We start from the raw sequence: 25615 nt of genomic DNA, 5'->3' as shown, positions 1-25615 counted from the left end.
TTATATATACATAAGATTTGATTATAACCTGATTATATATTTAATTGAATTGCATGTGTATGTGTATATATAGTTAGGTTGCATTGACATGTATATGGATTTTATGTGTATATGTATAATAGGTATATATATATATATATATATATATACACACACAAAAGGTAAAACATACAGTTATAATAAATGCTTCAAATAGGTTAAGAAATCAACATCCTAATTACAGGAAATGTGTCTATATTGCAAAATTACTGTGATATCAATTTCAAATAAATTTGTTTTTGATAAGGTAGTTCCATCTTTAATTTTTTTTAAAATCTTTATTGTTGATTCTCAGCTGGCATGGCTCAATGGTTAAGCATCAACCTAAAAATTTTTACTGTTGAAAGTATTACATATGGCCCCTTTTCTCCCCCATCGGCCCCCTCCAGTCCCCCTCCAGCCCCCTTCCCTGCCCCAGGCCATCAGCACCCCACTGTCTGGGTCCATGGGTTATGCATATATGCATACAATGTCTTTGGTTGATTACCTCCCACCCACTCACCCTTCCCCACCTCCCTAAATAGAGTTATCTAGAACAAAATTATTTTCTAATACTGTTAAATTTTTATAATCATATACTTTTATACCTTTTCATAAATTGTGCCTTATCCAGTTTGGTACTTTTCTTTCAGGTAAAGGAACTGATCACAACCGATGTCTAAAATTATAAGGACTAAACTTTGATATTTGATAATGAATAGGTCAATGATGTTGCTTGTTAATGATTAGTTCCAAAAAAAAAAATCGCAACACTGTGCCTAGTTTGGCTTAGGATGACCATATGTTGCTAGGATCAATGTAAAGCAATAAAAAATGTAAGCATTGTGTTATTATTAAATTAGACATACATTTTTAAAAGCATATTCAATACAATTTATTTTTTCTTGAAATGAATTTGCTATATGATGTCAATGCAAAAACTAGAGGAAAGATGCTTATAGCTCTTGAAGAGAATGGCCTTGTATGACTAAATTAAAAATTCATTTAGTACCCAGATTCAATAATGATGACAAGCAGTATCTTGGGAAATAAACTTCACTTGGGCTAGTTGAACAATGGAGAAGACAATACAAATCAACACTACACCATGCTGCCATAAAATCCTTAAAAATATCAGTTAGTTTAAAAGATTAAAAGTAATTGTGAGACACCAGTCTGAGTACTTTAGAATGGCAATAAACAAACAAAACACACTTTCAATAGGCCAGTTAATGAACTGTTGGCTGACTTTAAAAGATAAGGGGCAGCTTAGTAATAAAACCATTAAGGACATAGTCTCTTGAAACTTAGGGTTTTAAAGATAAGGCTCCATGCTTAGTAAATGTAATTTTGAAGGCTTAATAGCAATTATTTACCAATATTAAAATTGGTATGATGTAAAATCAATTATAGGAAAATGTATTTTCTATCAATATAATAAATTATAAAACATATCAAAATTTACTATTGTCACAATTTTTCAATCACAAAAGCAATCTTCTTGGCAATATTTATTTGCAACCAAAATACTCTATTTCCCAGAAGAAAATGTAAAAATCTCAACCAAAATAAGGCACTGTGTTCAGGAACCAGATGACTGCTAAACAGTTCATTAGTTGGTAGTTGTATGTGCTCTCTCTTATCTATTAAAGAGGGCTAAAAATAGTTCAATGGGTCATATGTTTTGATAGACTCAAAACTTATATTCTTAAAGGTTTATATATAGTTGTTAGTTCTTTTCAAGACCTAGATCCCGTATTTAAAGGAAGAAAAAAGACTGCTGAGCCTATTTGAAAAGACTTCTAGAAGTTCAAATTATGTTTCCCCAGAATTCTATTTAACTTCTGTTGTATAAAATCATTAAGGTGAATAAATCCAAATTAAAATATATAATACTAGAGGCCTGATGCATGAATTTGTGCATGGGTGGGGTCCCTTGGGGTGGCCTGTGGGGATTGGGCCCCAGCTCGTGCCCCCAGCCTCGCAGCCCCACAGCCCCACCTGGTACCTCACCTTGGCCTGGCACCAACCCCTCACCTGCTCCACCATCCCACCTGCAAGGCGATCAATTGGGGCCGGGCCCCCAACCCAGCTCGCTCAGCTCCTGGGAACTGAGCAGCGGCCCCGCCTCCTGCTGTCACCACTGGTTGCCATCTGCAGGGTGATCAATCAGGGCCAGGACCCTCACCGCCACCACTGGTCGCTGTCTGCAGGGTGATCGGGCGGGGCAGTCAGGCCCCCACTCACAATCGTTTTGGCTCCCGGGTGTGTCTGGCCCATCTCGCTCAGTCATGATCAGCCAGACCCCAGCAGCAAGCTTACCTACCAGTCAGAGCATCTTCCCCTGTGGTGGTCAGTGCACGTTATAGTGAGTGGTTGAGTAGCCTTAGCAAATCATTAGCATACTATGCTTTGATTGCTTCAACAGCCGAATGGATGACCGGACACTTAGCATATTAGGCTTTTATTATATCGGACTAGAGGCCCGATGCACAAAAAGTCATGCAAGAGTAGGCTTTTTTTCCCCTGGCTACTGGCTCCAGCTTCCCTCTGGCACCTGGGTCCCGGGCTTCCCTCCTCTGGCCGCTGGCAGGCACCTGGAACCCAGGCTGCTTCCCTCCTCTGGACGCCAGGACCTGGGCTGGCTTCCCTTGGGCTGCCCGCAGGCACCCAGGACCAGGCTGGCTCCCCTCAGGCCACCTGCAGGCACCTGGGTCTCAGCTTTGTCAGGAAGGATGTCTGGAATTATGTCCGGAAGGACTTCTGGTCTAATCACCCTTTTATTATTATAGATTGTCAAGAAGATTAAGGTATATATTGTTATCAAATATTATTACTGTCTGGTGTCATCTGATTATAGAGAAGGCTTTTATTAAATGACTGTCTTTTCTAAATATATACCTGTACTGTTTTCCTCTCAATTTGCTTCCAAACCACACACTATGTGACATCCCTCTCTAATGGCTAAAGTTTTACATGTGTAAACAAAAGATTCATATGTGTGCTCTAAACAGGGGACATCAGAGTCTACTGCAGAAAAGGATTTGAGGATTTGAAAATGTCTTACCCCAGATATGAGAAACACTTTGCAGAAGTCCAAAACCGGCAGAATCTGTAGAAAACTGGCAGCTTCCAGTGTGTCTTGAAGGTTGTCCATATTAAGAGAAAGTTTTGCAGTATAAATGAAATCAATAATTTTCCTTAAACCGACTTTGCTCACGCCATGAAGCTTAATGCACATTAAATCTTGTTCTTTCATTCCACCTTAAATAAAAAGACATTCAATTAAATGAAGACAGAGAATTTAATTAAGGTCAAACTCACTTCTGCTGCTAATTAGATACAATAAAATAAAAACAAGTTTTATTCTGTGTGAGCATTCATGTCAGTTAGGCTTCTGCATAATTTATAATTAAAGAGTGTACTTTAAAGGAGTATTTCTATACTAATGTTCTCCTGTCACTTTGTATCTTTTGATGAATGAAAGATTGTAGTAGTGGACCTAGAGTCTCTGATGCCCATTCATATATGTGTCTGGGGAGGGGGGGGAAGCTGTGAAATAAAGGAGGACGGAGGTATGAAAGAGGTACATACATTTCTCAAGTTTAAAAACACCACCCACAACCACACTTACTCGTTGTATATTCCTTTTGAAACTGTTTCTTCTTATAAAGACACAGACCAAAAGACCTGAATGAACTTTAGAAATTAAAAAAACCTGAACACATATTTTTCATATTGTTGTAACGTGGATGCAGAGTTCAAAAAGGCAACCTACCTGTGAACATAGCCTTGAAATAATCACTGGCAGAGGCCATCATGACTCTATGCACAGGGAAGGCATCATCCGTGTCACCTGGCATCAGGGTCACATCACAGAGCAAGCCTTCATGTCGAAGCTGGTCAAAGCCCTACAACACGAACATGAGTTGGACCACTAACCAAGATAAAATGGGTATACAAATCTCCATGTGCTAAAATTCTGTTTACATATTAATGTGAGTGCCATCTATTTGGAAAGTAAAAATAATACAATAATTACTCAGATGAAAAAAAACTGAACAGCTTACTTGATATTTGATTATATTTAATTCACTGTAGATAAAATATAACATTAAGACTAATTTAAATTAAGAACAAATAAGAAGAGAGCTATATTCATTTGCTTTTTTACACAAATGTTGGCTTTTACCTTATTTTGGAAAACAATTACCAGCTATACTTTCATTTCCCCATGTGCAGAATTATGGTGTTAGACTAACATTCTTTCCATAATAATATATTTATTAAGAATCCTTTTACAAACCTTATTGAGATACATTGTTTTTGTTTTGGTTTGAGGAGTTGTTTGTTTGTTTGTTTGTTTTTTGAGAAAGGGAGGTAGAGAAACATTTGTGTTGGCTGCAAGGTAGGAGTTCCTTTCTACCAAGTAGAATGTTCCATCTCCTCGAGAATAGGGAGGGTGTCTTAGGTATCTTTGTACTCTGTACATTGCTGCTGCTTGATCAATTATCTTTCAAGTTTCAAGTTTGGGATTTAATTATCTTTGGAAAAAGGAGCCCAGGAGACCTAACAGGAGACATAATTGTCCCCAAATACCTAAAGTCTAGTGGGGAATTAATAGGCTAGCAACCACAGAACAACTAAGCAGTTGTTTCTTTGGTCCTCTCTGGGGAGAATGAAACACATTAAGTTTATAATAGGAGGGTAAATGCACAAAAAAGAGATAATACACAATCTAACAGTGAGGCTCAAAATGAAGATTTTGGCAATATTGAGTCTGCAGTTTCAAAAATGGAAATGTATTTTTATAAAAAATCATGAGGATACTCATGCAAATTACTTTCTAATAATCGAATGTAATATAATACAAAATGTAATACAACAGAAACAGCAAAGATTACTCTGCACCTTCATATTTTAATGACCTCAAATAAAACTTTTATTTAAAATTGTGTTTCATGGATTTACAAAGCAAAAGGCATGACATACCAAAAAATGCAGTTTTAGAAATATTGATCCTACACATATGTATGTAATCTAAACCTCAGTCTAAATGTTTTCTCATCATAATTTTTAAATTGCTTTTTAAAGAAATGCTTGAATCTACAGAACTGGAACTTCAAAGAGATAATGTGATCCAGTCACTTTCTCTCTGGAGATATATATTTTTATCCCAAATGTAACATATGTATCATATTTTTCTCTCTCTAATAGTGATTGACATATATTTTTGCTCACAAATATCAAATCTTTCAGAAATGCCCCTTTCCTTTATAACATAAACATTATATACCCCATCCTCGCTATTTTCATTGTTAAATCATCTCCTATTCCTGTTACTTATTAAAAGTAGATGTAAAAAGAGATGCCGATTTTAGGGGAATATTCTAATGCAGAAGGCAAGAAGTAGCTTTTTGAAAATTCATATATGTGGTCTAAATTGCAATAAGTGTAAGTGGGTTCCTTTCAAATGTAGATGAGCATTGGAAAGTACTGAATGAAAGCTCTGTGGACCAGATGGGATGGTCAAGCAATACAGAAGGAGGGAAGGAACCATCAGCTAGAAGAGTTGAGGGACTAGCATGTTTAAATTCCCCAGTGCTTAGCACTTGCTTGGAACTTAATAAATGTTCAACTAGTAAATGAACAAACAAACTAAATTTTCCCCATAGACCACCACTTGGTATTTTAAAACCATGTAGCCACAATGGGAAGAACTATAATTTTCTGACAAGCCTGCTAGAAACCAGGAACTTTATTTGTGAAACTTCTCCCGATAATAATAAAATAAATTGTACCTATAGTGTTTATTTGTGGTAAACTGTACAAGCCAAGATAAGACAAGAGGAACTGAACCAAGGTTTGGGAGGGAAGGGGAGGGGAGATTGGTTCCCAAGGGCTTGCTTTTTTTTCTCCCACAGATAAATTTCAGATTAAAAAATTAAATGTCTACTTGTTGAAAAAATATGAAAGAATATAAATAGAAAACTAAAAGTCCACCTCTTCTAAGTACCAGGAGTAACTACTGTTAACAGTTTAATCTATAATAATAAAAGCATAATATGCTAATGAGACTAGATGTCCTTCCAGACCTGGGGCTGCGAGGGAACCCCAGGTCCCGGGTGCCAGAGGGAAGCCAGTGCCAGCAGCTAGGGGAAGGAAGGCCTACTCTTGCATGAATTTCATGCATTGGGCCTTTAGTATATATATAATTGACCCTTGAACAACATGGGGTTGAACTGCATGGGTCCACTTATACCTGTGTTGTTTTTTTCCAATAAATACTGCAAATGTATTTTATCTTCTTTATGTGTTCCTTAATAAAATTTTCTTTTGTAAAGCTTATTTCATTGTAAAATACAGTATATAATACATATAACATGCAAAATACCTGTTAATCAACTATGTTATCGGTCAGCTTCCAGTCAACAGTAGACTATTAGTAAGTTTTTGGAGGCATCAAGTAACATATGGATTTGTGACTGTGCTGGGGAAATAGGGGTGTCAGCACTCTTACCCGGGTTGTTCAAGGATCAACTGTACTTCTAGACGTGTGTGTGTGTGTTTGTGTGTGTGCATGCATGTGTGTGTGTGTGTGTGTGTGTGTGATCTATCTTTGGCTTGTATGTATACAGGAATTATTTTTTTAATATTTTTTTACTGATTTCAGAGAGTAAGGAAGAGGGAGAGAGAGGTAGAAACATCAATGATGAGAGGGAATCATTGACTGGCTGCCTCCTGCACGCTGCACACTGGGGATCGAGCCCAAAACCCAGGCATGTGCCCTGACCAGGAATCGAACCCTGACCTCTTGGTTCATAGGTCAATGCTCAACCATTGAGCCACACTAGCTGGGCGAAGAATGTGCACTTCTAAAGAATTAATAGCCACTAGCAAGTTAAGCATATGGTTTATCTTGTGAATTTATTACACCTTGGGTACTGTCTAAAAAGAGAGATGTCAAGATACCAATGAAATGAGACTAAGTACTGAATGCTGCCTTATTTTATTTTATTCATCAAATAATTTTGAATCTTCTTCTCTGAGATATATGTAGATAATATTTTGAAAGGTAATCATGGCTTATTCAGCCTAAAGCAATGATTTATTTTCTTCTGTCAAAAATAAAAAATAAAACTTCTTGGCTCATTCGCAAGCACTCCTGAGTTTCAAACAAAACATACCTATGAATATTTGATACTGGAAATTGAGCATCATGATCTATGTCATTTCTCATTTGGTCCATACTCCATTAAAATTACTTGTTGAGGTACATATTCAATTCTCAAATTCTGAACAGCTCAGCTAAAACACCAGGAGCTTTTACCCTCTGCACAAACTTGATAATTTTGCTTCTCTTTACAAAATCCTTAAAAAAAAGCACACCTCTAATCTTTCTCAATATATTCTGGAATCCCCCCCAAAAGGAAGGTGAGGCTCCTAGATCACTTGTGGCACATTCTGAGTATCTTCTCTTGTAAACTTAATTTATCTGTCATTAGCAAACTGTCTACTTTTGTGAGGTTTTGCATTTATTTTCAGTGCATATAGTTTCCCTTTCTGTTTCCCAGCCTTTATTTTCATATGCATAAATAAATAATCTCACTCTCCAATTCCATATTTGCCAATTTTATTCCTGACTATTGCTATCTTTATCCAAATAAGATGTGTCAATTCAGACTTTTTTCAGACAGGTTCTAAATATCTTGTTTGCATGTGGTTATCTGGATAGCCCAGCTCTGTCTAAAGAAAAAAAAACTAAAATTGCTTTTACAACATAATTTGTTGTACAGAAGCAAGCAGTCATTTCTCTAAACAACTTTTCTATAGTTAAGGAGTCATTTAACATCGTTGATAGGTTCTGTGACTTAAAGCAAACCAACATATAACAAAACCAATTTTACCACAGGTTAATTGATATAAACAATAATTAAATTTCTATGGCATCTCATCAACATTATAACAAAATCATGTTGAATGAAGCAATGTTATTCCAGGATGCTGTACGCTAATCTTGTAGAGAATGCACACATTAAAAAAAAGGTGGGAGGGGCCATTCTTCTCCAAAATTTTCATCTGCCTTCTATATAGCAGTCTCCTGTTATCCACAGTTTAGCTTTCCATGGTTTCAGTTATCTGTGGTCAACCACAATCTGAAAATATTAAGTGAAAAATTCCAGAAATAAACAATTCATAAAATTTAAGTTGCATGCTGTTCTAAGTACTGTGACGAAAACTTATGCTACTCTGCTTTGTCCTGCCTGGGAGAGATGTGAATCATCCCTTTTTGTCCAGTATCTCCAAGCTGTATATGATCTCCACCCATTAGTCACTAGGAGTCATCTCCATGGTCAGATCAGTATCATCAGAGAGAGAAAAGGAGAAAGGGAGGGAGGGAAGGAAGGAGGAGGACAGACCACATTCACATAACTATTATAGTATATTGTTGTAATTGTTGAATTTTATTATTGGTTGTTGTTAATCTCTTACTGTACCTAATTTATAAATTAGACTTTATCATATGTATGTATGTATATATGTGTGTTTTTACCAATCAGATAGTCTGGAGCAAGATATAAGTATACATATATATATATATGAAAAAATATAGTATATACTGGGTTCAGTATTATCTGTGATTTCAGGCATCCACCAGAGGCCTTGGAACATATTCCCTTGGGATAAGGTGGAATATTTTATATCATTCACTCATATATATTTTCACTAGGCAACTCTATAAAAACTCTTAAAGATACCCTGAACATTTAAAATGTGTTCTTCTATTATAAAATGATTTTTCCACCAAATTTTACTGATTCCTCTTGTCAAAATTCTAAAAACATTCCTGTCTATTTCCATATGGTAGTCCACTAAACACAAATAGAGTTGTTTTACACAAAATTGCTTACAATTAGTCTTTTAGAGTGTCTTTAAAATTGTTTCTATTGCTTTAAACTCAACTTCTTTCTGCCCTAATCCTCATCTTAGTTCTCTATTTTTCTATTTCTTCTGGATGTTGGGTTTCATTTATGAGGGTATTGTTGTCTGTTTTCAATTTCTTACGTCTAATGTTTTCCTTTCCCTCTTCTGTAGCTCTCCCCATATCTTCTGTTTTGCCTTTTTCTTCATATCCTTTTGAGGAGGGGGGTGGGCGAGCATTTTTAAAAGCTTTAAACTTACCCAGCATACCAAAACTTCAAGTACTATTAAATAGAGGTAGGTATATATGTAATATCCTGAAAGACTGATATTTTAAATAAGTTTGATAAATTTTAAAATGGCCATATTAAAACAGAAAAGGATATATGTTGACATTACACAACCATAATATAGAAATCAGATGAGCTACAAATAATTAATACCAAAAATTGGTTGGATATCAATAACTTTTAAATTAAATATAATGCCATTGTGAAAAAGCTTGAGAGATACTGGTACTCAGGTATTAAAAAGCAATTTGATAAGCAAATCTTTCCACTAAATTCTGCATTGGAAATAACTTATTAGTATATTCTATCTACTTTGATCAGTGAAATTTCAAAAAATAAATGGAGTAAAAAGAAAGTGCATCTTGAGAAGAACAATACAAATTATTAATGAAAAATATGTTTTATGAACAAAGGTTAAGGAATTAAAAAAAGAGAGAATTAAGCAATGTACTTCAATCTTTAAGTAGATGTAATGTATTTTATTAAAACAATACTATCACTATGTTTTTGTAAGATTGCTCTTCATTTATTATCTATAATAAAAGTGTAATATGCTAATTAGACCGGACATCCTTCTGGATGTACTTCCAAACGACCTTCCGGATGAAGCCGGGGCTGCGAGGAAAGCCCAGGTCCCGGGTGTCTGCCAGTGGCCGGAGGGAAGCCCAGGTCCTGGATGCCAGAAGAAAGCCGGTGCTGGCAGCTGGGGAAAGGAAGGCCTACTCTTGCATGAATTTCATGCATCGGACCTCTAGCCTAAGATAAATAGATATATCAAATGAATATAGAACTTTATATTAATGTTAATTAAACTCTGTCCTCATTATATTACACTTCTTGGAGTTAAAAAAAACTTCTAATGGCCTTCTATCATTGCATTATATCACAATATAAGACTTTAAAGACTTCTCTAATCTTGCTCCAACTTAACTGCTCAACCTTATTTTTCATTATGTCCCTAAGTACTCTGACTCATCTTATCAGGTTGTTCTCCAGACTATCTGATTGGTAAAAACCCAGACTTACTCCTTTTCTAGTAACTTTATGCCATTGTCTTTCATGCAGAATATCTTCTGTCTTCCAAAGCCTCGTTAAAATTTGAGCTCCTTTGGGGTATTATGCTAAGAGATGTAAGTCAGACAAAGACAAATACCATATGATTTTACTTAGATGTAGAAGCTGAAAAACAAAATATATGAACAAACAAAACAGAAACAAACTCATAGATAACAGAACAAACTGAAGGTCACCAGATGGCATGGGAGTTGCAGAGATGAGTTAAGGAATTAAAAAGTACAAATTTCCAGTTATAAAAATAGTCATAGGCATGTAAAGTACAGCATAGAAAATACAGTCAATAATATTGTAATGACTGTGGATGGTGTCAGATGGGAACCATACTTATTGGGGTGACCATTTTGTAAAATATATAAATGTCTAATCACTATGTTATATATATGAAACTAATATAACATTTTATAACATCTGTAATTGGAAAATAAACTGTTTTAATTGACCTCCTTTGTAACCCTATTTCTAACCAAAACTCTAGGAAAATTAGATACCTGTAGTGGGTCTCAAAAGTTAGCATTTAATTATATCCTATAGATTTCTGTGTCCAGCAAAGATGAAGTTATAGGGACTGGATTTATTTTACCACTTGAAACAATTTAAAACTAGACAAAATATATGAAAAAAAGTAAGAATGGATGAAAGAGAAGGGTCTGTGCAAGATGAGAAATGAATTAGACAAGCCCCATGATTGCTTACTGCCTGAACTTTCCAATTACAGGTAGTAGGAGCTCAGGTGAAACCTGGAATCTTCCCAATATTAAGAGTCTGGGGAAGTTAAGTCAGCTAGGTTTGTAGGGCAGAATACAAGAGGAGAGATCTGCACAAAGAGTGACAGAAATCTAAAACCAGTTTCCCTCAAGTATTTAGGAGTGTTTTAAGTGCATTTGTCTGGGGAAAGAGACATCTGCAAGAATAAACATCATTATCCAAGGCTCACAAAGAGCTGAGAATAGTTCCTATCCAAACCACAAGGACAGAAACCTTACAATTCCTGGGCTTTAGGTAGAGTACTCAAAAGGATTTGCCTCAGTATTGGGGAAAAGGGTCCTAGAGAAAATGCTACTCTGGTTCTACCTCATAAAGCTTAAAAGTAAATGTCTTAATAGACATTTATTAAGTATTTACCATGTACCCCACCAGTCAATCATAGACATTCAAAAACAACAAATTAGATCCTAGACCTTGGGATCTCACAGATAGGTGATATTAACAGGGACTAAGAGGGAGGAACTGAAGAAGCCACTAACTCTGCCTGGGTCACACAAACTCCAGCTTCAAAAGGCATTGAAAGTAGCTATCAGGGAATGAATCCATGGAAGAGACTGTTTAAAGAAGTCTCACTATGCTGGATTATGCACTGAATAACTATTGTGGGAAGGACATGCAATTAGGCCAAAACTAGAACTCTAATTTTACCACTTACCATTTAAGATATATCATTATGAGTGAAAAGGGATTTACCAAACAGAAAAAGTAAAATATGGGCATTTCAGGGACAGGAAATGGGTGCAAAGACACCGAAGTGTGAAGGAATAATATATGTATAGACAACAGTGAAAAATCAGAAGTTTTCCAGGCATTTGCCTTTAATATCTGTCCCATTAATTCTACTAAGGTAAAGCAGAAGCAAAGACTGTATCACTTAATGGATAATGGATTAGAGATTGGCAAGATTGGAGTTATGGCAGAACAACAAGGACTATAAGATCAAAGCTGCTAAAAGAAAATCTTGTAAATCATGTGTATGATAAGGTATTTGTACCTAGAATATATAAAGAACTCTTCCAAATGAATAATCTATATATATAAAAGCCAAGTGACCAGAACAATGGAATGACCAGAACGACCGGTCACTAATTGGGAACAGGGCCGGCCAGCCAACCTTCTGTGGCCCCTCCCCCCACCAGCTGATTGGCCCCCATCAGGGTGGGCGGCTGGACCCCACCCATGCAAGAATTCATGCACTGGGCTTCTGGTAGAAAGACAAAGAACCAAACTAAAAACTGGGCAAAGGATTTGAATAGATAGTTCTATATCAAAGATTATATAGAAATGGCCATAAACACAAATGAAAAGATGCTTAGCATCATTAGCGATCAGGGAAATACAAATCAAAACCATAAGATACTACTTCACACGTACTAGTATGGCTATAATAAAGAAGGCATAATAAGTGTTGGCAAGAAAATGGAAAAGTTGGAACCCTCATACACTGCCCAAGGGAATGTGAAATAGTATAGCCATTTTGAAAAACACTCGGGAAGTTCTCTTTTTTTGAATTAGGCATAGAATAACTATATGAACCACCAATTCCATTCCTAGGTATACATAAAAGATCATTGAAAACATGTCCACACAGACACTTGTACATGAATGTTCCTAGTAGCATTATTGATAATAGCCTAAATTTGAAATAATCCAAATGTCCATCAATGGATAAATTTTTAAATGTGGTATATCCATAGAATGGAATATTATTCAGCCATAAAAAGTACACAAGTATTGATGCATGCTACAATGTGGATGAACATTGAAAGCATTATGCTAAGTAAAAGAAGTCAGTCACAAAAGGCCACATACTGTATAATTTCATTTATATGAAATGCTCAGAATAAGCAAATCTATAGAGACAGTGAGTAGATTAATGGTTGCTTAGGATTGAAGAAGGGGTTTGGGTGTCAGTGGGGAGTGATTGTTAATGGATACACGTTTGTTTTTGAGGGGATGATAATGTTCTACAATGGATTGTGGTGATATCTGAAAAACACTATGAATATATTAAAAACCATTGAATTGGCCCTGGTCAGTGTGATTGGTTTAGTATCAACCTATGCACCAAAATGTTGCCAGTTTGATTCTTGGTCATGGCACATGCCCAGGTTGCAGGTTTCATCCCCTGTTGTTGGGTGCAGACAGGTGTTTCTCTCTCTCTCTCCCTTCCCCCCTCTCTAAAAAATCAAAGATATTTAAATGTATGTATGTTATAAATAAATAAGTAAAAACCATTAAATTGTACTCTTTAAATGGGTGAATACATGCTGCATAAATTTTATCTCATAAAGCTGTTACTTTTAAGCAATGAAGGTGCTAGGAAGGGTTTGATTCAATGAAGTACCTACCATAGGATGGGGTAGTAAAAGTAAAATGATGACAACCTGGGTAACAGAATGAGGTCAAAGGAGGGAAGTTGTCCATAATACCCACAGCTGGAGTAGTAGGAAAGGAGTGAGGAAAATGAAATAATCCTTGCTTTTTACCAATTACTACTTAAGCAAACCTTACTTAATCTTCCTTACTTGAGTAAGTCTTTTGCTGTGCTAATTCCATCCTGGATTCTCCTGAGCTTTATTTAAGGTCCAAGCCTATTAGGTATCAAAATTCTTTCCAGGCACTTTCTTTGACAGCTTAGTTTGCTAAAGCCTATTTAATGGAGATGACTAATCTGTTAGAGCAGATCAAGTCCACCAGATGGACACTTTATTTGGCAAACCCATCACTTCTGATCAGCTACATTTTCTCTGACACCTTCCCTGTTTGGCTCAGATGGAAGGAAAATAAATCATGCACCTTACTTTCCCATAAATTGTCACATTTAATCCTCATATCTCTTACCGATATTACAGATAAAGACGCTGGCCTAAAGAGGATAAATGACTTTCCCAAAGTCACTTAACTAGCTGGTAAGTGGTGAAATTAGGATTCCAGTTATGGCCTAAAGTAAACACACGTCCTTCCGTCCTTCCAACTACAGTTATACAGTGGGTAATCCTTCAGAATGAGACTTCTTAAAACAGCCTTTCCCCATGGACCCGTTCCCCTGAAAGCTACTTTCAATGCCTTTTGAAGCTGGAGTTTGTGTGATTGCTAATTTTAAAACAATGATAGCATTTACACATTAAACACTTCTCTAGCTTGTTCCCTTGACAACCACACACCTAAGATTAGATACCAAAAAAAAGGTCCCTGTTACTGCTTGTACTTAATAATCTCCATTTGTGAGAACATAATTTTAATAAACTTTTAAAGAGTGTACAAAATTTTTCAAAAGCAATATAAACTGGTAGCTCTATGCCACAACAGAAAATATTAATACATTAAAAACAAGCTTAGACAAGATTGTCTTTACTTAATACAAACTCTCAGGTTATTTTCACATCACTGTGCCTACAATCAGCCTGGACCAACAAAGGCTGAGCTAAAACATGACGGAGCTAAGGGTTCTAAGACACAGCTACACTTGTTTTGTCAACCATTATATATTTTTTAAATTACAAAGGTAATGTGCAAAAATATTTCCATTGTAAAGCAAATTAAACAGTGCAGGGGTATACAGAGCACAAAGTGCAAGACATCATTCACCAGGTTCTCCATGCTCTTACATTCATGTATATGTATGCATATTGAATATTTTTCTACAAATGGAAGGAATTGTACAATATATATTGGCCTGTTACTATTTCAACAGCTTTATTGAGATGTAGTTAACATACCATACCATTTACCCATTAACAGTGTATAATTCAGTGTTTTTTAGAATATTCACAGATAATATGTGCAACCATCTTCACAATAAATTGTAGGATATTTTCATCACCTCAGAAAGAAACCCTTAAGGGTGAAACCCTTAAGCTATCACCCTTGTATCCTCGCATTTTCTCCAGCCCTAAGCAACCACTAGTCCACTTTCTGCTTCTATTGTTTCCCTATTCTGGACATTTTATATAAATGGAATCATATAATATGTGGCATTTTGTGACTAACTTTTTTCATGTAGAATAATGTTTTCAAGGTTGATCCACGTGTAGCATGTATCAGTACTTCATCTCTTTATATAGCTGAATAATATCCCATTGTATGAATATGCCACATCTGTCCTCTTACTTTTTTCATTTGATATAATCTATCCATTCAATACATAAAGATCTGTCTCGATCTTTTCAGTGACTGCACATTATTACCTAGTTGATGCAACATAATTTAGGTAGCCATTTTCCTATGGATGGATAATTAAAGTACTTCCATTGTTTCCCCATTATAACATTATCTTATCTCCATATGATATAAGGGTTTCAGAAAGGGAGATGTCGTATCTCTTAGTGGAAGGCAGATTTAGCCTCTAGAACAGTGATTCTAAAAGTATGTTTCTCAGACCTTCAGTATCACGTGGGAACTTATTAGGAATGCACATTTCTGGACCCCACTCCCCATTTTTGATTCAGAAAACTGGGGGTGGGGAGAAGTTCACACTGTGTTAACAGCCATCCTCCTAGTGATTCTGATATGCAATAAAATTTGAAAACCACTGCTTTAAATCTGTGTCATTACACTGCAGTGGCTTTCATTATTTGGTTTAAAGTACATTTTAAAAATTAGCAGAACCACAAAAATTGTCATTAACACATGACTATGGTCATGGATAGGGCAGAAGTATAGTGGAGGGGTACACAAGTCAGTCTCTTTGTATTTTCTTTAGAGAAAGTACTTTAATATAACAAAAATTCTTTCCTCTCATGCTTCTCCTATCTGCTTGACCCATTATTCTCTCCATCTATAGCCTTCCAAAACCAACAATTAAACCATTTACATAGACTTAAGATGCCAGGAGATAGAAATTGTTTCCTTCCTGACCCTCACATTTCTGTTGATGATACCCCACAGAACAATGAACTCTAAAACCCAGCTCCCATTAGAAACTGAAACATTGGGAAAATGTGATTTCACTGAATCACACAGATGGGAACTAGAAGGGAATTTAAAGATCTCCTTGTCAAGAGTCATATTTTGGAGTTAAGAAAATGAAGCCCAGAGGAATAAACAACACAGCAAGGCCACACAGCAAAGATAAACCTCTTTCCTCACTATGTTATCTATATATTATGCTAATACTATACTTTATACTATATTTTGCTTTATTATAATGGTTCTTGACAAGATATATACATGAAATTCACCTATTTCTTTTTTTTTATTTTTTTTTCAAATTTTATTTTTTATTACAAAGGGTATTACATATGTGTCCATTTTTTTCCCCGCCCTAGACAGTCCCCTAGCCTCCCCTATTCCCCAGTGTCTTATGTCCATTGGTTAGGCTTATATGCATGCATACAAGTCCTTTGGTTGATCTCTTACCCCCCTACCTCCCGCCCCCGAACCCTCCCCGGCCTTCCCGCTGCTAAAAACACATTTAGAAAGATTTATTTTCCTTATCTTACTAAGCAGAGAACATTAATATAATTTAACTATATCTAGATAACATTTATGGACATCCTTTATTATATGATTCTCTAACTCAGCAAAGCCCACAGAGGTCAGGGAGTATCCACAAGGGTCAGAAGTACTTGGAGTCATGAAATCCCTACACTAAATACCTCCATATTATAGTTCTATGTATTCTTTTGACTTTCTATTGTTTTTCTGTCCTTTCCTTTGATGTGAGTTATTACTTCTTACATCTACCAGTGTATTTGCATCCAGCAGTCCTCACATTGCCAATGTGAGTTGAGACATCAAATAAATAAAACCTTAGAACTATGATAAAAGTGACAATAAAATAAGCTGTGCATGAAGAACTAGAACATTTAGTGTAGAGACTTTGTGATATTTATTTTGGCTGCAATATAGTGGAAAGTTAATGTTGCCAGATACAACATTCTCTAATAAAGTGGAATGATAGCAAGACTTCCATTACACAAACAAAGCAAAGAATGAACTCTGGGGATTTTTTTTTAACACCAGGAAGGTATGCAGTTTTCCCCTCAAAGTTTCTCCTCTGTTGCTTGTTTGCTTTTTTAAAATTGATAAACCTTATTTTTTTAGAGAAGTTTTTGATTCACAACAAACTTGAGCAGAAAGTACAGAGAATTTCTATACAACCTCACCCTCAAACGTGCACAACCTTTCCCTCTATCGACATCCCACACCACACAAACCCGAGTGCTTTTTAAAGCCATTAAATACTAGAAAAAGGACAGTTTACAATACCTGTAACACCACAGAACTGTGGGTATTGCTGGTAAAGATGCGAGTCGCTCCTGCCTTGGAAGACTGCAAATGGGATGAGAGGCCCATTTCGCTGCTTCCAAGGGATAATTTCATGTGTTGGTCTTCCTCTTCCACGAGAGATCTAAGAATTTGTTTAAATCAGAAAGAGAGGCAAATTAAAAGTTGTCATATAATTCACAGTAATGATATTATTTCAAAAAATAATCTAGTACTAATCATCTGTCTATGGAATATGCTGAATTTTGTTTCAATATATTTTAAAAGGCTCACAGCACTCTAACATTATAGAAGAAAAACGTATTTTTTTCTTGCAAAAAGCTTCCCAAGGTCAGTAAAGTTAAATGAGACCCGATAAAACAACCTACAAGCTGGTTCAAAACTATAATCACAGAGGGTTTCATTTTTTTAGTGTCAGAATAATTGCTTTTGGTATTTGTTTCACTGTATATGTAGCAATACAATCAAATTATGCTATGCACAGTTAAAATAAATTTGGAATGCCTACTTTTAGAAAGATAAAAAAAAACTCTCATTTATTGAATAGTCACTATGCATTAGGCACTTGCCAAGAAATTTACACACACGATCCTTAAAAATATCATTAAAAATATCCATTGCAATAGGTACTCTGTCCTTTTTATTAAGTAAAGGGTTAAAAAACAATTGGCTTAAGGTCACAAAAATTTTTAAGTGGTTGTGATAGGATTCGAATGTATGTCTAGTCTTTTTCTAAACTCCAACAGCCCCATTAATAAAAGGCAAAGATTAACCATGACATATTACATTATTTCCTCTTCTGTTGTTAGTTATAGTTCTAATCAACCCAAAAGGAACAAAAATTTTTGCATGTTAAAATATTTTGTTTTCTAGCAATACCTCTTACATCATTTGGGGATTATTTAGATAAATAGCTACAGTGTAGTGGCATTTCTATTTTTTCAAAGGAAGAAATAATAAAAATAATAAGTACAAGTTATATCCATGTATATTATAACAGTATTTTTTAGGGGCGATAAAAAGAGATTTTTTTTTAAATACATTTTATTGATTTCTTACAGAGAGGAAGGGAGAGGGATAGAGAGTCAGAAACATCGATGAGAGAGAAGCATCCATCAGCTGCCTCCTGAGCACCCCCCACTGGGGATGTGCCCGCAGCCAAGGCACATGCCCTTGACCGGAATCGAACCCGCGACCCTTGAGTCTGCAGGCCGACGCTCCATCCACTGAGCCAAACCGGCCAGGGCGATAAAAAAGATTTTTAAAAAGATTGGAGAACAGCCCTAACCGGTTTGGCTCAGTGGATAGAGCATTGGCCTGCGGACTCAAGGGTCCCAGGTTCGAATCTGATCAAGGGCGTGTGCCTTGGCTGCAGGCACATAACCAGTAGGAAGTGTGCAGAAGGCAGCTGATCGATGTTTCTAACTCTCTATCCCTCTCCCTTCCTCTCTGTAAAAACTCAATAAAATATATTTTTAAAAAAGATTGGAGAACAGTAGTCAACCGAGAATATATCAAAATATTTCATAGTTACCTCAGGTAGGTTACACTAAAAACAATCATCATGGTACAACCTTTCATGATTCCTTAGACCAGGTTGGCTTGTATTTCCTTAGGTTTACATTGCTAAAATTGTCTCTGAATCAGCTGCCTAAAGAGCAGGGAGCTCATGGCTCTGAAGGGGTCTGTGCATTCATAACGTAGACTGCTAAAATTGACATCAGAAATCACAAAGGAAGAATGGATTTTCAAGTGCTAGAACTCTGTAATTTTCCCACTTATCTGTAACTGCTTAAATGATGAATTATTTGTTTTACTAATTCCAGCCTATCCAATATCATAAAGATTTCACGTTTTTCCCTATCATATCTATAATCTAAGTTGATCAGTTTTAACAAAAAAGTTTTAAGACTCTACTGGACTTTTAATAAAGATTCTGCTTTTTAAATTCTGACACCAACCAGCAATAATTAGCAAAACTTCTGGCCTTGAGGGTGACATCAATTTTCCTTAATGATATTAGAGCCACAGTATAATAAAAAATGAATTAATAACATAGGACCATGTTTTATTCAACTCTCATGGATATTTAATAAAGAGAATAATTTAAATAAAAACTTAACAAGCAAAAAGAAAATGAATATAGGTTTCCTCAAGTTTCAGAAATAGGTTTAAAAGAATTAAAGTATATGCATGATATATACTATACACACACTCACACACTTTTAAGAGCTTTTGCAAAAGACATTTAACATTACAGAATCAACTGGAAAAATGGGTAATAGACAGATGGTGAGTGGTATCCCTAGCCAGAAAGTTTCCATTCAACCAGAATTATTTTAATGGGATATTCAAGCAGAATGTCTTATTATTTTCTGTATTCCCTGCACAGAACCTGGCACACGAGAAGTTTAATATATGTCATTTGAATGAATGCAGAATCGCATTTCTGTGGATCATTCCAAAGACATCTCCTTATCTTGCAGTGCTTTAAATGACTACCAATTATCCTTTTTATAAAACCATAGATATAACTGGGACAGAAGTATAGCTAAAACTGCATTGCCCCTATGACATATTCTGAAAATTGCTTTTAAAAAATAAACTACAGATAACAATTGTTTACTTGCCATTTATTTCTTGCTCTTAAAACTGAAAAGCAGAATATAAAGATGCAGCCCTTTCTTGGCAAGATAATACCACTAGCTTTCTAATTAATTATTTCAAAAGCTGAAGAAGCCTTCAATAAATCATCTTCTTCCTGACTTTTTATCAACATTGTTTGACTTTTTAACATTCAGAATACTTCATATTATTTCTGCATCAGTAACAGTACATGCCATTTCAACCTTCTCAGCAGATTCAATATTCTCTTCTTTCTTTTTCATTAAGTTTACTGGATATGAAGAGCACTGGTCTTCAACACTGCAAGGATGTGAAATTTCTCTACAACCCCCAGGTCACAATCTATCAATCTATCCTTAGAGGAATTATTACCTGAGTAATTTTAAAAACAAATAACATTTTAAATCATTTTTTTCAAGTCATATGGAAGCAATATAAAGATCAATGGTTCTCAATAGGGGAAAGGGGACCAAGAGGATGTTTGCCTCCTTTCCCCCATGCCTGGCAATGTCTAGAGACATTTTTCATTGGTACAAGGGGGAGGGTTTGTGTGCTACTGTCTGATGGGATGCTGCTAAACATCTCCACATCAAACATATCAAATGTGCCAAGGTTGAGAAACCCTGATACAGAGGGGTTAAGATCCTCAGGAAAATTTTTCTAAAGCAATTACATGTTCTAAATAACTTCCCAGCCAAGAGTTGAATGCACGAGGTAATGCTGGCAGTAAAAGACACAGTAGGATTATTAATTGCAACTCTTCCAAGACTACCTAACAATAAAATACCTCTGTTCTTTCTTGGCAAGACAATATGGCCGGCTTTCATATTATTAATTAATGGCCCGTCAATTTGAAAAGTCAAGTGTTTACAGTAGATAAGTAGATAATGGCTTTGAAGTTTATAAGAATTATGCAGGAAAGCTTTTGTTCTATTTAAACTCATGTAAGAATAATAATTTAATTCTGCTTAAAACAATTATTTGGATTCACTTTTACATGCTAATTTAGAATCAAGAAAATCCTGCCCAAATAATTCCATCAACATTATAAAATTAACCACAGGAGAGATTGTGTTCATCAATTTTCTTTCTAAAAATCAAATCTTTTTCCTACAACATCTGTATATTGCCACCAGGTCACACCCACCCTTCACACCAGGACTGAACACATCTTATTTTCCAAATAATGACCAACCACAGAGTGCACAAGCAATCTTTCACAAAAATCTTTCATGAATCAGTGAACTGTGCTTGCTCAAAAAGAACAATTGCTTTTTTGAAGACACTGTCTGATCGTTTTACTGAAAGCATTGCAACGTGGTCAAACTGAACATACACACACTATGGCATTTCTTTGTACTGCTATTTGAAGACAAAAGAAATAGAAAGTCTAAGCAATTGACATGTGTTAATAGGGTAATGCTAACATTGTAATCTTACTCAAAATTTTCCATATTTTAAAAATTACTCCCAAGGGAAACATGTAAATGATATGAGCAGAAAATTCATAAAGATAAAAGTACAAATGGTTAACAGAAAAATGTTCAACCTCATTAGTATTCTAGAATATGCAAATTAAAGCAAAGATTCCATCTTTGAACATGTAAAGTTATAAAAAAAAAGAGTGGAAGATATACTCTCAACATTGCTAGTACAAACATGTATGAAGCCCATGCTGTCTATATGGTTCTGCTCACCCAAATGGGTTTTTTAATGGAAATTTCAAAACCATCAAATGCACAATCATTTTCCTTTTATAGTGAACACCATGACAATAGAGATTGTGTATTATGTGTACAATCTGGTAGGTGGGCTGCAGCAAAAGTTCTCTGTCAACCTGGTTCAAATATGTTTTCTACAATGAATAGTTCTGTAAAGGTAATAGTTTGGCAGGCATTCTATAAAGAATTGTAAACACGTAGCATTCACTACAGCAATCATGTTTGGTGGCATGCTATTTGGGGAAGGGAAGAGTATCATACAATTGCATCATTTGGCCTCAAAGCCTCAAATCCAATAGTCATCAATCTACATACCAAAAAAATATTACTCCTATAAAATCCACTGAAATGAGTACGTTTGTGTTTAAAAAATAAGGTATCAACTTCATAGGTCATAAACTGCGCACTTCAAATTCTTGGTTTCTATCATTTCAAGCACCAGTTTAATGCTATACAGAAAGGCAGGTGAGGTCACATTTCATTATCAATGAAAAGAGGGCATTTTAGTGCTTTTTAAAATTATTAGCATGAAAACACATGAAACGCTTGCCTTTTCTTGGTAGAGAAGTTATATATATATGCATGCTCTGATATGTTAACTTCCTACACCAAATGAAGAGCAGCACATTAACAGTGCTGTGAATAAAATATGTTAGTAGGAGCTGTGTACACTCAGAAAAAAATACAGATTAAGCTTATCAAAGTAGTTGTCAAGTTATTTTCTTTACTTTCCTGTTTTTATGTTAATTTCTGAAGGGGAAAATAAATTAATCAGAAAAGCTAAGAAGGTAAAAGTATTTGAACAACACCTTTAACTTTTCTCTAGTTAGTTCACAATTAGTTTCATAGCACGTATTTTTGCTTGCAACCATTACATTACAAAGTGGTTAAATTTAACAATGCACTCTAATAACATAATTCCACTGTAACAAAAGAATAGGAGTTTGAGTTAGTGTCAAAAGTATTATACAAATATTGTTATTGCCCAGAGTAGCAATGTTATCATAAGTGAAAGTCAGTACCAGTGGGTTGGTATACAAGAACAGCAACACTAACAAAACAAAACAAACAACAAATTTAAAAATAAAAGCCATGAATGGTATACAACAAATGGTGTATAACAAATCTGGTTGGTTAATCAAGGCCTTGACTCATGTTTTCCACCACCCTTCCCCCAGAAAAAACAAAGTACATATTTCTCACACTCACAATTTAAAAAGAAAATCAAGAAAAAGGTTTTCTTCAAAGAAGAACTCCCCCTCCATTTGGTTTTCTGCTCTGAAACAGAGAAGTGTCTGCTAGCAGCAGCATTTGCGAAATGAAACATTTCTTGCGATAAAGTTGCATGGCAGGTGGAGGAGACATTTAGCCACCTGTTCTCATACTCATTTGAATTTGAGTGCTAAATCTGTCAAAGTATTTCTTTCCATTCTTGAGGAATAATTTAAAAACTTAAGATAGTAAAAATAATTTTCCATTGATTTTTTCTATAGATTTAAATTATGCATATTATATTGAATTCTAAAGGTATTAATAACCTTCCTACATCACAACATTTAGAATCTGAACTCTCCTTTACACGCCTCCCAAACAAAAACTGAATTATAGTCTCCCTCTCTCTAAATTAACTTCCCATTAAGAAAAAAAAAGGGGAAAGATTTTAAAAATCAGAAAGGAAATTTCCAACTCATGAAATTAATATGTATAAAATAAGTTTGGTGTTTTCATTAAAAGAAAGACACAACAAAGTTAAAACTTAAAACTAAAAGATATATCCTAACTAAAATGTCATTTACAGTATCATTGCACAAGGAAATTATAAATATCACAGCAAGTTCTCTTCATAAGACATAAATTAATTGCTGTTTAAGAAACTGTGGAGAATATATCTCCTTAATGAGATGCTTGCCTGAAAGGAACTAAGAAAGATGAAGATTTGGTTACTTATTTGTATTTTTTAATGACTTAAATAGAGTTGTCCCTCAGTATCTGCAGGGAATTGATTCCAGAACACTCCCCCCGACCCAGATACCATAATCCATAGATGCTTAAGTACCTTATATAAAATGGGGTAGAACAATGCATAGAGTCAGCCGCCCGCCCCCCCCAATCTCAGATTCCCAACCTCTAATCAAAAATATGGATTTAGCCCTGACTGGTTTAGCTCAGTGGATAGAGCGTAGGCCTGCGGACTGAAGGGTCCCAGGTTAGATTCCAGTCAAGGGCATGTACCTGGGTTGTGGGCACATTCCCAGTAGGGGGGGTGTGCAGGAGGCAGTTGATCGATGTTTCTCTCTCATCGATGTTTCTAACTCTTTATTCCCCTCCCTTTCTCTCTGTAAAAATCAATAAAAATATTTTTTAAAAATATGGATTTAGACTGAAAATATAGTTGGTTGAACCTGAGGATGAAAAACCTGGGGAAACAGAGAGCCAACTGTATATTATTGTCCACTTACACTGAACTCACTAATGGAAGTCTTTAGCATACATGATATAAAATAGCTGCTAATCTTTCCAATGCTTTCTTTTCTGCTGCAGAAGTACCAGAGCCCACACAAAAAAGAAAAAAAAAGGTCAAATGATTTTCCAAAGTAAAGAAGCTTCCTTATATGCATATGCCTGACATATTTAAAATAAAATTACATTAATAAATAGCTGATGTCAGTTTTAACACAGGAATACGATCGTTTACCCAGCACCTGCTGTGTGCTAGGCATTTTGCCAGGCACATTCTCTGTACTACTTAATCCTCATAACAATCCCATTTTAAAGACAGGAAACTGAAGAGAGTTTAAGGCCTCACCATGAGTCTGGTAACTATGATTTGAACTCCAGTCTGATTCTAGAGCTCACATTGTTCCCATTACAACAAGCCTAAAAATGAAAAATAGTAGAGTAGAGACCATAAAGCAAATGACATTTCAATGCCTAATTTATAAATACAAGTTGGATCTCAGAGAGACACATTCTGTTATAGACAAGTCATTTTCTGGTTGAATCAATTCAGTTTAAAATCAGCTATTTTTACTACTACTTCCATAAAAACAATACCAGTGCTAAAAGTCTCATATTCTCCCAATGTTATGGGGTAAGGGGGATAGCATATCTTAGGATGTAGCTCAGGTCAAATTTAAGGAGAACTTTACATTACTGATATCAAAATTTAAAAGAACAGATTTTGAATTCCAAAGTCACCCATCACAATCACAGAAATAGCACTATGACACAGATGAGGAAATGGAGCTAAACAAATGGAATGACAAATGATATTCCATTAGATAACGATAACAGGATGAAAGTTAATTATCCAAACCATAAAGCATTTGCACTGAATATCTCAAACCTGTTCAAGAAAGCCTTTAAAATTAATGTTTGTTCCCTCTATCTGCCATATTTCAAAATTTTTGTCTTCCTTCATCTTTTAAAATCCATACACCAATTAAAGTACAAGTCTCATCTAGACCGGAAAATTCTTCTGTTTAGAAGCTTGGTTTATATCCTATTTCTTATTCTTCACATTTCTGATAATATTTTGATGAAATAATAGATAGATAATAGATAGATAGATACCTGAAGTAGAAATAAAAGAGTAACCAAAATAATAAATTTCTAAATTCTGATTCCACACCTACTATATAAAAAATCTAAGTTAAAGCTCCCTAACTTTCAGAAGCTGTATATGGTGAGAGTATGCAAGTGGTAGTGGTGGGAAGGAGATGCAATAAGTACTTGTAATTTGGGGAAAACAGACTGTGTTCCCATCACTGTTACTAGCCCCCTGCCCAGTGCACAGAGGAAATAATTATAATCTTCTGACTGCATATTAGTTCTCTGGAAGGATGATCCACCCTTCAGCAAGCACCAGCCTTTCCCATTGAAAAGTTTAACAATACCTAAGACAGGGAACATGCCTTCTTATTCTTCAACCCCCAAATGAAGAAACTGGAATGGGAGTTCCAACAC

At 35.4% G+C, this 25615-nt stretch overlaps 1 protein-coding gene across 5 annotated transcripts in view; it reads right to left on the bottom strand.

Annotated features, from left to right (window-relative positions):
• KLHL13 (kelch like family member 13) overlaps window positions 1-25615 on the bottom strand; it is a 125268-nt gene that overhangs the window by 21409 nt on the left and 78244 nt on the right. For all 5 annotated transcript variants that reach the window (XM_015561425.1, XM_015561426.1, XM_006759871.1 and 2 more), the window contains 3 exons: window positions 17286-17427; window positions 3797-3929; window positions 3086-3282 (listed from right to left, as the gene is read on the bottom strand). In XM_015561425.1, coding sequence (XP_015416911.1) covers window positions 3086-3282; window positions 3797-3929; window positions 17286-17427 — 472 coding nt within the window. The remainder of the gene's footprint in view (window positions 1-3085; window positions 3283-3796; window positions 3930-17285; window positions 17428-25615) is intronic.

This window comes from Myotis davidii, unplaced genomic scaffold (assembly GCF_000327345.1).
Source record: "Myotis davidii unplaced genomic scaffold, ASM32734v1 scaffold177, whole genome shotgun sequence".
In the NCBI taxonomy this organism is placed as follows: Eukaryota; Metazoa; Chordata; class Mammalia; order Chiroptera; family Vespertilionidae; genus Myotis; species Myotis davidii.
The sequence above is the reverse complement of the archived record's forward strand: the minus strand, read 5'-3'. Positions and strand labels throughout refer to the sequence as shown.